The sequence below is a fragment of the Orcinus orca genome, chromosome 9, assembly GCF_937001465.1.
Source record: "Orcinus orca chromosome 9, mOrcOrc1.1, whole genome shotgun sequence".
NCBI classification, from domain to species: Eukaryota; Metazoa; Chordata; class Mammalia; order Artiodactyla; family Delphinidae; genus Orcinus; species Orcinus orca.
Genome location: NC_064567.1, coordinates 11,564,560 through 11,581,344, shown reverse-complemented (window position 1 = coordinate 11,581,344; position 16,785 = coordinate 11,564,560). Strand labels below are relative to the sequence as shown.

The 16,785-nt window shown below is 43.4% G+C and overlaps 1 protein-coding gene and 1 long non-coding RNA gene across 2 annotated transcripts in view; both read right to left on the bottom strand.

The window, feature by feature from the left end:
- Positions 1 to 669: 669 nt before the first annotated feature.
- Positions 670 to 16,785, bottom strand: part of LOC117202282 (uncharacterized) — a 27,805-nt gene continuing 11,689 nt past the window's right edge. Inside the window, exons 2-4 of the long non-coding RNA XR_004484510.2 lie at positions 9,443 to 9,609; positions 6,170 to 6,252; positions 670 to 5,099 (exon numbers count right to left, since the gene is read on the bottom strand). This is a non-coding gene — a long non-coding RNA (uncharacterized LOC117202282). The remainder of the gene's footprint in view (positions 5,100 to 6,169; positions 6,253 to 9,442; positions 9,610 to 16,785) is intronic.
- LOC101272860 (CDGSH iron-sulfur domain-containing protein 2) lies at positions 7,309 to 8,175 on the bottom strand. Its single transcript, XM_004272115.4, has one exon. It carries the CDS (start codon positions 8,111 to 8,113, stop codon positions 7,706 to 7,708), a length of 408 nt encoding a protein of 135 aa, XP_004272163.1. The 5' UTR covers positions 8,114 to 8,175; the 3' UTR covers positions 7,309 to 7,705.

Genomic DNA, 16,785 nt, shown 5'->3' with positions numbered 1-16,785 from the left:
TCTAACTTCATTCTTTTGCATGAGGATATTCAGTTGTTCCATCATTTTTGAAAAGACTCTTCTCCCCCCATTAAGCAGTTTGGGCACCTTGTTGAAAATCAATACTTTATTTTCTTTATGGTGCTTATCACCATCTGAAATTATATCATCTGCCCTTCTCAAACTCCCTCACTCCTCTCCCCCCATATTTTCTCCCCCCACCAACACACACAAACTAAACTAAGTTTCACAAAGACAAAATTGTCTCACTTACTGTTTATATCCAACGTCTGGGATATAGTCAGCAATTAATAAATATTTGTTGAATGAATGAATGAAGGAAACTCCACTTTTTTTTTAGGAAAAAAAAATGGTCATTGTATGTATCTACACTTCCTGAGTGCAAGAAATCATTTAACTTAGGGCAAAAAAAGATTGTTGTGTGATGGGCCTAAATGAGATTTCATTACCACTTCCTGGACTGGGTGTGAAGAAAGTAATTAGGCAAGTAACTACACACTGATAAAGAGAGAGTCTGCAGAGAACTTCAGTAGAAATCCAAAGGCAAGTGTAAAGGGACTATCCAAGATGCAGTACTTAATATTCAACAACGTCCTCATCGCCTAACGATGTCTACTTACCTCTGAATGGTGAGCTCGATGTACTAAACCAGCTCTCAGGTCAAGCACAGTGTTTACTGGTATTCTAGTATTCTGATGTTTTGAATTCTTTGGAAACAGCCTCTGTAGTCACCTAAAGTTAGTCTATTTAAGGAATATAGTTTTTATTTGCAATATGTCTTTCAAAAATAAATATTAACCAACATGATAATTAAAAGATACACTATTAAGAGACAATATAGGGACTTTTCTGATGGTCCAGTGGTTAAGACTCCATGCTTCCATTGCAGGTGGCACAGGTTTGATCCCTGGTCTGGGAACTAAGATCCCACATGCTGCACGATGTAGCCAAAACAAAACAAAACAAAAAACACAACAACAACAAAATCTCATATTTAAAAAAAAAAAGGAGAGACAATATGAATTTTCCTATAAAAGCTTTCTGAGGTATTTCTGACCATGAGTATAAAGATTCAGAGCTCTCCGTAAAAGTGAGTAGATAAAACTCTTGGCCAACCGCCTAAAATAGAAAAGGTTCTCAAAGACTTTCCTGAATATCTTCTTTGGAGAAATGTCTATTTAGGTCTTCTGCCCATTTTTGGATTGGGTTGTTTGTTTTTTTGATATTGAGCTGCATGAACTGCTTGTAAATTTTGGAGATTAATCCTTTGTCAGTTGTTTCATTTGGAAATATTTTCTCCCATTCTGAGGGTTGTCTTTTGGTCTTGTTTATGGTTTCCTTTGCTGTGCAAAAGCTTTTAAGTTTCATTAGGTCCCCTTTGTTTATTTTTATTTCCATTTCTCTAGGAGGTGGGTCAAAAAGGATCTTGCTGTGATTTATGTCATAGAGTGTTCTGCCTATGTTTTCCTCTAAGAGTTTTATAGTGTCTGGCCTTACATTTAGGTCTTTAATCCATTTTGAGTTTATTTTTGTGTATGGTGTTAGGGAGTGTTCTAGTTTCATACTTTTACATGTAGCTGTCCAGTTTTCCCAGCACCACTTATTGAAAAGGCTGTCTTTTCTCCACTGTATATTCTTGCCTCCTTTATCAAAGATAAGGTGACCATATGTGCGTGGGTTTATCTCTGGGCTTTCTATCCTGTTCCATTGATCTATATTTCTGTTTTTGTGCCAGTACCATACTGTCTTGATTACTGTAGCTTTGTAGTATAGTCTGAAGTACAGGAGCCTGATTCCTCCAGCTCCGTTTTTCGTTCTCAAGATTGCTTTGGCTATTCGGGGTCTTTTGTGTTTCCACACAAATTGTGAAATTTTTTTGTTCTAGTTCTGTGAAAAATGCCAGTGGTAGTTTGCATTGAATCTGTAGATTGCTTTGGGTAGTAGAGTCATTTTCACAATGTTGATTCTTCCAATCCAAGAACATGGTATATCTCTCCATCTATAGAGTCATACAGAGTGAAGTAAGTCAGAAAGAGAAAAACAAATACCATATGCTAAAATATGGAATCTAAGGAAAAAAAAAAAAAGGTCATGAAGAACCTAGGGGCAAGACAGGAATAAAGACACAGACCTACTAGAGAATGGACTTGAGGATATGGGGAGGGGGAAGGGTAAGCTGGGATGAAGTGAGAGAGTGTCATGGACATATATACACTACCAAACGTCAAATAGATAGCTAGTGGGAAGCAGCCGCATAGCACAGGGAGATCAGCTCAGTGCTTTGTGACCGCCTGGAGGGGTGGGATAGGGAGGGTGGGAGGGAGGGAGACGCGAGAGGGAAGAGATATGGGAACATATGTATATGTATAACTGATTCACTTTGTTATAAAGCAGAAACTAACACACCATTGTAAAGCAATTATACTCCAATAAAGATGTTAAAAAAATACTTCCCTGAGGCTCCTATTTAGAAAGAAAGAGCGTGCCCGCCCACTAGTGGAAGAATTAAGTAATTGCTTGATTTTCCAAGAAGGATTCATTGACTTCATCTTATGGTGAAAACTGTTAGCTAAGCTTTAGAGCCACATAATTCATTGCCTGCACGAGAGGTGAATTGAAGAGATCATTGAAAACTCCAGGGACTACAGAAGCCAGGAACATAAAGGTCTATTTTCCGGGTAAGAAAAACAAACCAAGTGCCAGGAAAATAATCAAACTGTATTTTTCTGAACTATGACTGCAACCAAACAACATAATATGTGCATGTGTGATACTGACAATTGTATCTCAAATTCAAAATTGAAAAAAAAATCAAGATAAAAGGGTTTCCCTGGTGGCACAGTGGTGAAGAATCTGCCTGCCAAGGCAGGGGGCACCGGTTCGAGCCCTGGCTGGGGAAGATCCCACATGCCGCGGAGCAACTAAGCCCGTGCACCACAACTACTGAGCCCGTGAGCCACAACTACTGATCCGACGTGCCACAACTACTGAAGCCCATGCGCTTAGAGCCCGTGCTCCGCAACAAGAGAAGCCACCACAATGAAGAAGGCTGCGCACCTCAACAAAGGGTAGCCCCTGCTCGCCGCAACTAGAGAAAGCCCGCACACAGCAACGAAGACCCAACACAGCCATAAATAAATAAATAAAAACCAAGATAAAAATTGGAATCTTTTACTTCTAATATTTTCTTTCACAATTTGTTGACTTTTATTTTGGAACCAGAAATCTGCAACTTTTTCTTTGGCAGCAATATTTCATTGCTAAATCTTGTTTTAAGTTTGATATGAACTCAGAATTCAGCCTTGACAGGTAGTCTTGACTAGAAGTGATGTTTGACATTGGAAAAGAGCTGTTGAAAAACGTAGGCATTTTCAAAGATTTTCCAAAAGTCTCTGCACAATTGCTAAGGTATTTGCAGGAGTCTGACTTTCTAGTGTCACTGTACTAAATTTTCCATCCTGTATGACACCATGGACCATCTTCCACATTATAGGTAAGAATTGATAAAGGAGCACAGAGCAGTGGGAGGTTAGTTCCAGAGTTTGAGATCAATAAACCACTTTGGAAAGTCAGTTGTCAGTGTATCCATCACGGAATTCAGGCCATCAGTTACAGTTCGAGAAACTAATTCTAGCACAGAAAAGAGGACCAGGTAACACTGTGCCAGATAACTGTCTCCATCATGCTGTATAACTACTGTGGATGGCTTTGTAGGAAATATTCAAAGTGTCTGTCAACCCAAAGGGCCAAGTATGTGACAACAATCTTTGCTGCTTAACATAAGCAAAGATTTTCCTTTTTCCTCAGATGATGTGAATGAGTTTGTTTCAACAGTTCAATGATACTCCTTAGCTTCAGCCATGACTAAGCCTCTCAACCTACCTGCCGTGAGGAGACTGCTGTGTTACGTGTCCAATTCATCAAACAGCACCTGGAACACTCTGTGGTCCAAACCCTAGGAGGAGATCCAGCTTACAGGTGGTGAGCTCTGTGTCTGTGATGTATTCCATTTTTAACTTCCAGCAGAAAGCAATTTCTGCTGAATGATGCAAATGAGTAGATGTAAAAGCTGTGTCCTCATGTAACTTACGACATGAAACTTACATTTAATGGCAAGTCCAATATGAGCATCATCTATCCCAGGAACATCATCTACATAAAATTGTTCGAAAGTTTCCTCTGTTACAAAAATGAATTTCTTACTCACTTCCTTGTATTGTGCCTGTCATGGGCATGCTGTCCAAAATATTTTCAATCATAAAAATTCTCAGGGCTTCCCTGGTGGCGCAGTGGTTGAGAGTCCGCCTGCCGATGCAGGGGACATGGGTTCGTGCCCCGGTCCGGGAAGATCCCACATGCTGTGGAGCGGCTGGGCCCGTGAGCCATGGCCGCTGAGCCTGCGCGTCCGGAGCCTGTGCTCCGCAATGGGAGAGGCCACAACAGTGAGAGGCCCGCGTACTGCAAAAAAAAAAAAAAAAATTCTCAAACCCTTGGGGCTTCCCTGGTGGTGCAGTGGTTAAGAATCCGCCTGCCAATGCAGGGGACACCGCAACTAGAGAAAGTCCACGCGCAGCAACAAAGACCCAACGCAGCCAAAAATAAAAATTTTTTAATTAATTAATTAAAAAAAAAACCCTCAAACCCAGAGTGAATAAATAGAGCTAATTATTACATCTAAATACTACTAAATATGTAACCTCATCAGCTGTAATAGCAAACGTCACAATGTTTAAAACTTTTCACACAATTTATCTTTTCGTTTCCTAGCCATATTTCCAGGACATTGAACAACAGCATTTCCAGTTATGCTTACATTTGCCCGGGCTTCCGTCTTTTCAGGACACACAATTTCCGCTACATTCAAAAGATACTCTGTTACAACTTGCGGTCTGTGAAGACTTTGATGTCCCAGGCAGATTTTCCCCTTAAACACATAACTGCTTATTTTATGAACAACCAGCACAAACCTTGCTGACACTTCAGTTCTCTTGGGAGCGCATTAGGCTTTGATCACATCGCTTCCACATCCCTGGTCTTTGTTCTTACAGTGGTTTATTTCATAGGGCATCTAGGCTGTTTTCTTTAATTACATTTGTCAACTAAGAAAAAACAAAAGGTACAACCTAAAGAGTTATGTTTTATTCAGGGACATTACTGAGGACTATGGACTGGGAGACAGCCTCTCATATAGCTCCAAGGAACTGTTCCAAAGAGGTAAGGGAAGAGCCAGGATATATAGTTTTTGCTGGGGAAAAACAAAAAACAAAAAAACATGTAGCTGAACATCAAAAGATTACTGCTAATCACAAAAAAACAGACATGTCAGGTTAATGATTTTAGTGCTTTTCTACATATGGGAAGATGCAAAAGACTGGGTCCATTGAAATTATTCCTTTGATAAGCATCTTAAATATCTAGGGCCAGATAGTTTTTTTCACCATCCTGAATTTCCTCTCAGGGCACACAGTGGGGTGGCAACAGTGACTGACGGCTCGATGGTGGGCATAATTCATTGTTTACTGTAATGGCAGGCAACACTCTTTGTTTACTAAAATCCAAGCAATATTTTTTTGTCCCCATATCCTTTCCCAAATAAGCACATAGGAATGGTTTTCAGTTTATAAAGAACATTTGACCCTCTAGGCTTATCTTCTTTTTCCTCCTTTTCACAGAGATATGAGAAATATCTTTGCTTTCCTAACATTATGTAGTAGAAGTGATTTTCACAAGCTCAAATCTCAGTTTTTAAAAATATTATAATTTTCAACCTCTGGATCTGGTATCCCTCTACCTGGTGGGAGAATTGTCCTCTTAGTTTCCTCCAGGAAGTCAGTCAGTCACTTCCACGAAGATGTTGGGTGGCTTGGTTCCTGTTGCCCCAGAATTGACCCTAGAGCCCACACTATAAACCACACAGGAAAGTACCCTTTACCTGTAGTCATTCTCAACCACCCCCTGCTCCAAATCAGACTTGCAATGGGGAGCTTTGGAGATGCCAATGCTTAGATTTTCTCCAGATCGATGGCTCAGAATTTTTGAGGGTGGGAGACCTGGGTGTGGATTTTTTTTTTTTTAAGCCCTTCAGGTAATTCAGGCAATTGTGGTATGTAGACAGGGTTAAGAAGGACAGATTAAAGAAAGCAGCCAAGAACTAAGGTTACGTACTTACCCTGAAAGTTTACCAAAATGAGGAAATGCCAGCCGTACTGTAACCAGCCAGGATCCCAACAGCAACTGTCCACCTTGGTCATACTTTTAAAAAGGGGAGGGGAGGGAAAGAAAAGGAGGGTGACATGAGTCATGGGCAGTACGCTGGACAGTGCCACAAAGCCCTCTCAAGGAACTCACTTGTGCTCCTCAGGAGATAGCCAGTACAGGGATGCCTGGCCCCCAGAGGCACCATGGCCAGATGGTGTAGGGGAAGCAGCACCCGCAAGACAGTACATTTACCACAGCAGCCAGTAAAATAATGAGACATCCTCCGGCCCCCCTCTCCACACCAGCACCCTGGAGGAAGAGGAAGGAGAGACCGGTGTCTCAGAGCCTACCCCCTTCCCATCCAACCCAAGCAGATGGGTCTCAGCTCAAACTGTGCTTGGGACAAAGGGAGAAGGTAAGGTTTAAACCAAATATGACACTAACTTGGATTGAGTAGTAATAACCAAAAAAGACTAGGAAAGATGCAACCTGCCCAAGATATCACTACGGGATTGAAACCGAGCAGGACCCTGTGGGGTCCCACTGGGTACAAAAACCTTTCCATGTCTCCTGTCTCTTGTTTGTAGAAAAAGGTTTTAGACTCCTAGACCTTTCCTTGAGTTCCAAAGCGCAGATTCAAACAGTTACACCTAGGGAGGTGAGGGAATGCAGAAACAAAGGAAAAGCAAGCCCAACAAAATCTTTTCCATGATGGTTAGCTTAAACTAATGCCTTGATTTATGACCCCAAACTGTGGAGCTAATGTCCTGTGGCTTCAACCAGCTGCCCCAAGTGAACTTAAAATTGATGACACCAGGAGGGCTAATTAAGAAATGAAGCTTCTGAACCACCACAAAAGCTCTGAGTAAATAAAAAAATGCTTCAGCCGAGGCTTTTGCTCTCTCCTGGAAAGAAGTTAAGGGATCACAAGGCCATGATTTACTAGTTTGCTTTGCAGGCGCTCACAGATCAATCACAGTCACCAAGGACACCCCGAGTCACGTGACGGTGCCAGGAAGTCTGCAACGGAGGCCTTATCGGGAAGGTGAGATCACAAAGACCCCCTCCCCTTTACCTCTTTTGCCTTTATTTATTTTTTTTTTTTTGCACTAAAAAATAATATATTTAATAATGTAGAGAGAAATTTTTAAAGTACAGTTTCTTTTGAAAATATTGACATTCAAACAAACAGCTTTGGACTCACTGTCAAAAGCTTTCTCAATTAAAATTTAAACATGTTGGTTTTATTGTAGGAAGATACATTAATTCTTTGAAGTCAGAATGAAAGGGTTGCACAATTTAATTTTTATACAAATGACTGTTTGAATATACAAAGTATCAAATATAAACAGTAGTGTAACAAGAAAATAAATTGGCAGAAATAATTATTCAACCAGTAGCAATAATTAAGACCACCATTTGAAAGATCTTCTATAAACAAAGAATGGAAAAATACTGTTATAAGTTTTTACAGCACACAATTGAATTCCACTCTAATTCATTACTATTATACTTCCTTCTTCTTCAGTATTAGTGGACCCACATTATCTCCTGTCAATTCATTGTGTTTATTATGTGAACCATCACAGGCAGGAAACGTCTTAGAACGCCAACACCTACAATAAGCTGCTTTAGTAAGACACAAATCTTCAATGTTTATCTCATTCACCACTTTGGGATTTTCCTTTTGTATTTTAAGATTAATCAAGCTATCCTTCTGTTGCTTTTTCTTCGGGAGAAATGGACGAACCGCAAGGTAGCCAAGTAGTGCAAGTACACCAAGGAAAGGCAATAACCGAAGCCATTCTGAAACTGTGAGCTGGGCGAACCCGGTAATGCTCTCGGGGACTGGGAGCCGCTTAAGATACGCGGGGAGCTGCACCTTCACAATGCGGGCCACGCTCTCCAGCACCATCCTGGCCAGCGCCGTCCGCTCCTCGCCCGACCCCCGCCGCTCTCCGGCCGAGCTGCCGCGCCTGCGCCCTCTTTTGCCTTTAAAAACCTCGCATTCCAGGGCTTCCCCTGGTGGCACAGTGGTTGAGAGTCTGCCTGCCGATGCAGGGGACACGAGTTCGTGCCCCGGTCCGGGAAGATCCCACATGCCGCGGAGCGGCTGGGCCCGTGAGCCATGGCCGCTGAGCCTGCGCGTCCGGAGCCTGTGCTCCGCAACGGGAGAGGCCACAACAGTGAGAGGCCCGCGTACCGCAAAAAAAATAAACAAAAAAATAAACCTCGCACCCCAGCCAGCCAACAGGTTGGATTTGAGATGAATCTAGGTCTCCATCTTCTGAGTTGGCACCTCCTCTACTAATCAACCTTTCTCTGCTCCAAACTCTGTTTCAGTTTGGGCTCACTGTGCATCGGGCACGTGAACTTGGGTTCGACAACAGGATGGGAATAGATTCCACAGCACAGAGCTGAGCGCTATGACTGAAGCGGAAATCTTGTTCATGTTTATCCCCCTCACTGAGTTGACACTGCTCCCTAAACCAATTATTCTTTCGTGTTTTCTCAGTCATAGTAGGCTTGAACCCTAGGATTACAAGATTTTCTTAGGAGTCCTCCTTCCTATCCTCCCTGAGGTGAGGTATCTGTGTTTGGGGATCAAACAGAGACTTGGAGGGGGCAGAAGGTGGATGTTCCTCTGTCCTTGCACTGGCTTCATCAGAACCCAAGCTGGCAAAGCCTCCTTGGTATGACCGACCACCAGACCCCCTTGGAATCTACTAACTCCATCAGCAAATTTCCAAACCCTTTTTGCGAACACAAGGAAGATACAGGGATTCTCCCAAGGGTGGATGGGCTGTGGGAGACTCGGGAGCGAGTTTGCAAAGCCCCCTCTGCCACTGACACCTCCACGCAGCCATGAGTGATGGGCCAAGACGTAGGGCCCCTTTCAGAGAGATGCTTACCCTCTCCAACTCTTCCCTGCCACTTCTCTGATTCCTCCCTAACTTGGAAAAGCATTTTCTAGTCTGCATGGTGGTGCTTGAGATAGAAGTGAAAGGAAAATGGTTCCCCAATCACATATTCTTCCAAATCTGTTCTATCCTACACCTGGACCAAAGTTTTTGAACTTAATAGCTAAGAATTTGAAACCTTTGGTGTTTGGTTCCACCGTGAGAGTCTCCCCAAAATACAGGTGCCTCCATTCTAGCTCCCCAAATGAGAAAGGATCAAAAAATAAACCGGCCCCCCATCCCTATAAATACGGTGCCTGCCCACACGCCCCCTATGCTTTCACCTCTTAAAATCAGAGATAGGGCTTCCCTGGTGGCGCAGTGGTTGAGAGTCCACCTGCCAATGCAGGGCAAACGGGTTCGTGCCCCGGACGGGGAGGATCCCACGTGCCGTGGAGCGGCTGGGGCCGTGAGCCATGGCCGCTGCGCCTGCGCGTCCGGAGCCTGTGCGCTACAAAAAAAAAAAAAAAAAAAATCAGAGATAAACGTGAATGAACACCAATAGAAGATGCTACCAAATCAATGGAAATCAATAATTATGTGCAAGAAATTTGGGGAGATGTTATTTATTACAAACTTGTATAACTTGGGACAAAATAAGAAAGGTGAATTCACTGCTTTGTCATACATGAAAGCTGGTGACCAATACTACTCTCCTCTATTAGTAGAAGTAACATAAGTAACATGACTCTCTTACTGAAGATGCGGAATTTGTCAAAGAACCTTGTTTTCTGTCTCTGGCGATTATGAATAAAGTCATTCTTGTACCAGTCTTTGTGTTGAATTTTGCATGAAGTTTCATGTCTCTAAACAATGCTTTCTTAACTTGGCAGTATACTGCTTTGTCTGGTGCTATTTTTAAACAAATATGATTTAATAATACAATTTTATAATAAAAATAAATCTCTCACTTAATTTGAAATAAAATTAATGTGCGATTAGGGAAATCCATTTTATCAGCCTTCCATTTATATGATAACAATTATAATAGGGCAAGCACACGGGCATGAGGCCTCAGGGTCAAGAGGAACTGGTGGATACTATAACACTGAAAAGTGCATATCTACCTGTTTAAAATGGGCAGCCACTATTCTACTTCAAACAATTCACCATGCAGACCCAATATTGCCAAATCTTCTAATTTTTCAAGAGAAGACAGACTTTTGTGTGTACATATATGCAATCTCCTAAATTTAGATGTTAGCCTATAAGATAAAAATTGATCACTGGTGGACTAATGCTGTCCAACGTTAGGCAGTACAAGACAAAACACAACGGCTGGCCAGATTTTGCTTTAGGTTTCCAAATGATAAGAGACCAAGTGAGAAGAAAGGGAAGGGAGAACAAAGTAACAAGAGTGACATGTGCGAGAAGCAGAAAATAGAGAGAAAGAGACCAGACCAGCGAATAGTCTCTTTTGCTTCACTCCTGGGTTTGTGACAATGTACGTGACACCCGTGCCTCGGGCTTTTCCAGTTCTGGGTCACCTCTGGGTAACCAGGGGGGTGGGGCAGGGTACCTGGGAGGGGTTGCTTGACAAGGAAACACTCCTTACTGTTCACTGTCACTCTCCAGAATGAGAACGTCAGCAAGGCCTCAGAAGGCTGGTCACAAAGTGAGACACCCCACCTCCCAGACATCTTGGAACTACAAGTTAGGAGATTGGGTTTTCTTGTATTTGGTATTTTTAAAATCAGAATTACGGAGGTAACTGAAAAGAAGGCTACTGATCATATCAAGCTTAAGGGGCTTGTAACTGGTTGTAAGGTCACCAGCAAAGACTAAATTCTGAGTTCCTGGGTCCTCAAGCACATATTTCAGAGAGTCCCTCACCTCTTAAATGGCAAAAAAATCACACACACACACACACACTCTCTCTCTCTCTCTCTCTCTCTCTCTCTCTCACTCTCCCTCTCTCACATTTGTCCCTTTATAGTTCAGACAACTTGGGACTTACTCAGCTGTAAAGAAAAATGTTTATGAAAACACACTGTTTTGATAGGTTTCCTAAGTGATACCTATTTAGGACTATTTAAGGTTGGCATAACTGTTATAGCAAAACAAATCTGATTTTGAGTTTTCATTTCAATTCCTAAAGAATAGAGAAATATACATTTTTTCCAAATACTACATACATCCGTACCCACTGAAAAACAGAAAATTGATTTAAAGTCATCATGTCATTAATATGAACCCTGCCAAGAAAATAAACTGTATAATCTCTCTCCGTGCTTATTATAAAGAAATATTATCTCATTGTTTGCAAAAGCCGAAGGCAGCAGAGAGCTAACAAGGGCTTTAAGGATGATAACATCCTTATCAATACTGTATGTTGCCCTACTTTAACCAGATTAAGTTCTCTCCACTCCTCCTTCCCTCCCCCCCCCTTTTTTTTTTCCTTTCTTTCTGTAAAACACACCTAAACTTCCAGAATGGGCCACAATACCCTGTCTTTGAATTGGTTGGACAGAAAACAGAATTCCTAAGGGATCCACTTTGCAAACTCTACACAACACCCTTGTCCCCTGAGAGATGTTGAAAGTTAGTGTGAGGGATTTCTTTACCCGCAAATTCATCCCAGACATCATCCACCACGTGCAGCAGCTAAGGGGATATTGGCTGCCGTGGAAGTCCAGTCTGGAAGGCCCAGTGCAGGGCCAGGTGTCTCAGACCTGGCTGAGTCCTTGCAGATGAGAACTGAACTAGCAGCTGGGGTCAAGCCAAGGGCAGGGATTTGAGAGGCACCAGATCTTCCCACAGTCCAGCACCATCTTCCCCTTCTAGTACCTCAGTGTCTGCTAAATTCCACTGTGGTTCCTGCTTTTCTGGGAGAGAATTCCGCTGGAATTCTCTTTCATTATTCTCTCTTGTTACTTTGTTCTCCCTTCCCTTTCTTCTCACTTTGTCTCTTACCATTTGGAAACATAAAGCAAAATCTGGCCCGCAGTTGTGTTTTGTCTTGTACTGCCTAATGTTGGACAGCGTTAGTCCACCAGTGATCAAGTTTTATCTTATAGGCCAACATCTACATTATTTTATTTTTGGGCTCCTAAGCATCTATTGAATAAGAGACAAGACACCATAAGTTCAATCAACCAGTTACAAGTCTTGAGTTGAGAGAGGACAGAAACCAAGGGCAGAAATCTGAAGCCATCGGGGCAGGAAAGGAAGAGACGCTGAGGGGGAGGGAGCCTTCCACCCAGCTCCTGTTTCCCTCATCCATCTGGAGAGAAGCGGACTCCTTAGAGGAAGGTGGAGGAATGGAAATTTCTTCCACACTCAGTAACATGGGTTTGTGGGAAGAGGAAGGGATAAACAAGCTGGGGGGCCAGTCCCCAACGTGTGAAGGCTGGGGGAGCTCTCTGGACCCCTCCTCTAGACCGGAAGGCAGTGCCTTCTACAGGAGAGGTGAAAGATGGGGGGAAACGCCCATCTCTGGGGTCCTCTGCGGGGAGGTCACAGGTTACAGGCAGTTAGACGTTTCTATCAGTGGAAGGAAGACGGAAGCATTCTGGAGCCTGGGACACAGCTCAGGTGGCCCACACAGGGCAGGCCCAGGCAGAAGACAGCAGCACAGCAGTGAGGGGTGGAGAACAGAGCAGCAGGTACTGGGAAAGGGAAGGTGGGAAGGTGCTGAGCACGGAAGACAAACTTGGCCGGTCTCGTTGGGAGAAGCCTCTGGGGATTATCCCTGCAAGCAAGCAACCAAACAGAACATCTTCCCAGAGCTTTCCAGAGGAACTTTCTGGGTGGGACCCTTCACAGTTTGGGGTGCAGTATGGCAGAGGTGCTCTGTGTCTGCAAAGCTAGCCTGTCAACCAGCCTTACTGAGGGGGAAATGGACTTTTTTTTTTAAGTTTCTGGTTTATCTCTCATTTGGTCTTCCTCATTGTTTTCAGTAAAGTGTTTAGAGAATGTTCTGCCCTCTCTCAGCTGCATCAGGAGAAAATAAGAGAAAAGTGGTTTTGAAGACAGTTCAAGGAGAAAAAGCATCAATAATCCCCTGGGCTGGGTTTGGTTCGGTGTGGCAGCAGCAGTGAGAGCGGACCTGAGAAAAGAATTCCAAGGTGGAACATGAATGGAAAAATCTCATGTGAGCGGCAGCTGCGCCCCACTCCCCACCCACACCCCTCGCCCTGCTGCTCTGCAGTCCCCAGAGTCCAGATGACTTAAGCTTGGGGTCCTGGCTCTGCTACTTACTGGTGTGTGACGCAGGCATGTTAGTGCATTACTCTGAACCTCAGTTTCTGTATCTGTAAAATGGGAATAACAATAATAATACCTACCTCCTAGGATTATCTATCTCACCCTAAGAAATGAGTGAGATAAAACACTGTCTGGTCCAGAGTAAGCTCTCAATAAACATTAGCCATTTATAGTCTGAAGGTAAGGGATGTGAGGTTGAGAGGTAGGTGTCTAGAATGAGGACATTCAGAGCAGGTCAGATGTGAAAAGCCAGCGCCCAGGTTGGGCCGGATGCACGGAAAGGGCTAGGCCCATACCAGGGGCTCCGGAAAAACACAGTTCAATCTGCAGCAGCTCAGTCACTCCAGCGGGGAGGAAGGGAGGGAGAGGGGGTGCCCTGAAGGATTCCGCTCCTGCACCCACTCCGGACAACATCAGAAAGACTCCAGGCTTTATAGCCCCCCGGCAATTATTCAAGTCCCTATTTTGAACAAAGCAGGGCACTAGGTCAGGGGTCAGCAAACTTTCGGTTGCGGGCCATACAGTAACTATTTTAAGCTCTGTGGGCCACATGCAGTCCCTGTCACAAGTACTCAACTCTTCTACGGTAGCACAAAAGCCACCAGAGGCAACATGTAAGTGAATGGGTCTGGCTGTCCTCCAACAACATTTTATTCACTGGCACTGAAATGTGAATTTCATATAATTTTCACATCATGAAATATTCTCTTGACTTTTTTCAACCATTTAAACATGCAAAAAGCATTCTCAGCTCATAAGCTCTACAAAAACAGGTGGTGGGTCAGATTTGACCCCCAAACCACAGTTTACCAACCCTGCACTTGGTACTTTCTCCAACCCAAGGGGGCATCAAAACTTACCATCAAACCCCACTTATCTTCACCGTAAACCAGAGACACTTATCATGACAGTTTTTGCAATGTTTTGAACATTGCAACTTTCCAAATATTTTTGCCACTTATAATTTCTCCAGGTTTTGTCCACATCTTTGCAATCCCTAAAGCACAACCCTTTAATTTTTTTTTATATCTTTACTGGAGTATAATTGCTTTACAATGTTGTGTCAGTTTCTGCTGTACAACAAAGTGAATCAGCTATATGTATACGTATATCCCCATATCCCCTCCCTCTTGCATCTCCCTCCCACCCTCCCTATCCCACCTGTTTAGGTGGTCACAAAGCAGCGAGCTGATCTCCCTGTGCTATGCAGCTGCTTCCGACTAGCTATCTATTTTACATTTGGTAGTGTATATATGTCAATGCTACACTCTCACTTTGTCCCAGCTTCGCCTTCCCCCCTCACCCCCATGTCCTCAAGTCCATTCTCTACGTCTGTGTCTTTATTCTTGGCCTGCCACTAGATTCATCAGTACGGTTTTTTTTTTTTTAGATTCCATATATGTGTGTTAGCATCCAGTATTTGTTTTTCTCTTTCTGACTTACTTCACTCTGTATGACAGACTCTAGGTCCATCCACCTCACTACAAATAACTCAATTTCATTTCTTTTTATGGCTGAGTAATATTCCATTGTATATATGTGCCACATTTTCTTCATCCATTCATCTGTCGATGGACACTTAGGTTGCTTCCATGTCCTGGCTATTGTAAATAGAGCTTCCATGAACATTGTGGTAGATGACTTTTTTTTTGTTTGTTTGTTTTTAAACAGAGAACCGGAGTATTTATTTATTTATTTATTTTTAAAGTTATTTATTTATTTATTTTTGGCTGCATTGGGTCTTCATTTCTGTGCGAGGGCTTTCTCTAGTTGTGGCAAGCGGGGGCCACTCTTCATTGCAGTGCACAGGCCTCTCACTATCGCGGCCTCTCTTGTTGCGGAGCACAGGCTCCGGACGCGCAGGCTCAGCGGCCATGGCTCACAGGGCTAGTTGCTCCGCGGCATGTGGGATCCTCCCAGACCAGGGCTCGAACCCGTGTCCCTGCATTAGCAGGCAGATTCTCAACCACTGCGCCACCAGGGAAGCCCCCAACCCCTTTTAAAACGCTCTATTCTTGGCTTCAGAATCTGTTCAGCTGCCTGTTTTTTCTCCTGTTTCCTTATCCATCAACACCTTTCAAACACAGAAGTCACTCACAATTTGTACACTTCATCTGCTGCCAACGCTAAAGCGACCAGCCATCCAGATTTCAAAACTGAAATTTCCACATCTCAGAACAACGTTCGGATCCGGGCAAACCAGAACAGTTGGTCACCCTATAGCATCACCCAAATGACTGAGGCGATATTCAGATTTCAAGTGTTACCTTCCAACTGCAGTCATGCTATTCTCTCCAGTGCCCTTCCTTTACAAGCAGATATGAACACACTTGAACTTTGCACATACACATACATGCCACCTTCTTAAAATCCTCCAATGGGTTCCCGTTACCCACAGATCTTCAGATTGGCACGCAAAGCCCTGCAAACTGCATCTCAGGCCTACTTTTTCTGACAGATCTTGATGCTTTATTTCATTCACTCTACGGAATATAATCGCTTACAAGGGCTTGGTTATCTTTTTAAATTTTAATTATGGAAAATTTCGAACATACAGAAAAGAGAAGAAATATACGAGGATCCTCTATGTATTAAGCCTCAAGTACTATCAACATTTTGTCAGTACCATCTATTGAAAGTTTTGTTTTGTGTGTGTGTGTGTGTGGTACGCGGGCCTCTCACTGCTGTGGCCTCTCCCGTTGCGGAGCACAGGCTCCGGACGCGCAGACTCAGCGGCCATGGCTCACGGGCCCAGCCGCTCCGCGGCATGTGGGATTCTCCCGGACCGGGGCACAAACCTGTGTCCCCCGCATCGGCAGGCGGACTCTCAACCACTGCGCCACCAGGGAAGCCCCATCTATTGAAAGTTTTGAGTAGGGTTATTCTATGATTCAAATATTTCTAGTAGCTTTAGCCCAAAGGATTCTGTGGGTTCTAAAGTCGAAAACTGTAGCAACGTTGTGTCACTTCCCCTAAACGCCGTGAACATCCTCAGTCTGTGATCTGTTTGCCTTCAGATCGCCACACGTGTGTTCTCTGAATTTTAGCTCTTCCAATTCTACTTTGCCTGTTTCAACAATGGTCAAGTAGGCCCCGCTGTATTTAGCTTAAGTTCCTCTAAAAATGGTTCTGCTTGTTCTTCCTGACTCCTCTGTCTCTTTGGCCATTTGTGATGCAACACAGACCCTGCAACTATTCTGTTTTCCCTTCTCATAAAGCAGTTGAACAATTTCACATCACTCTTCAATATGTCTGTCTTCATTTGAAGGAGTTCTACGTTAGTCATAAACTACCCGTTTCTGTTCTCATATAAAAACTCAAGAAGAAAAGTCTTAAGATCTCTTTATCCCCCCTGCCCCCGCCAAACTAGGTTTTAATTACTTTGCAAATCTCTCTTCCAGCTTTCTCAAAGAAAGCTTAG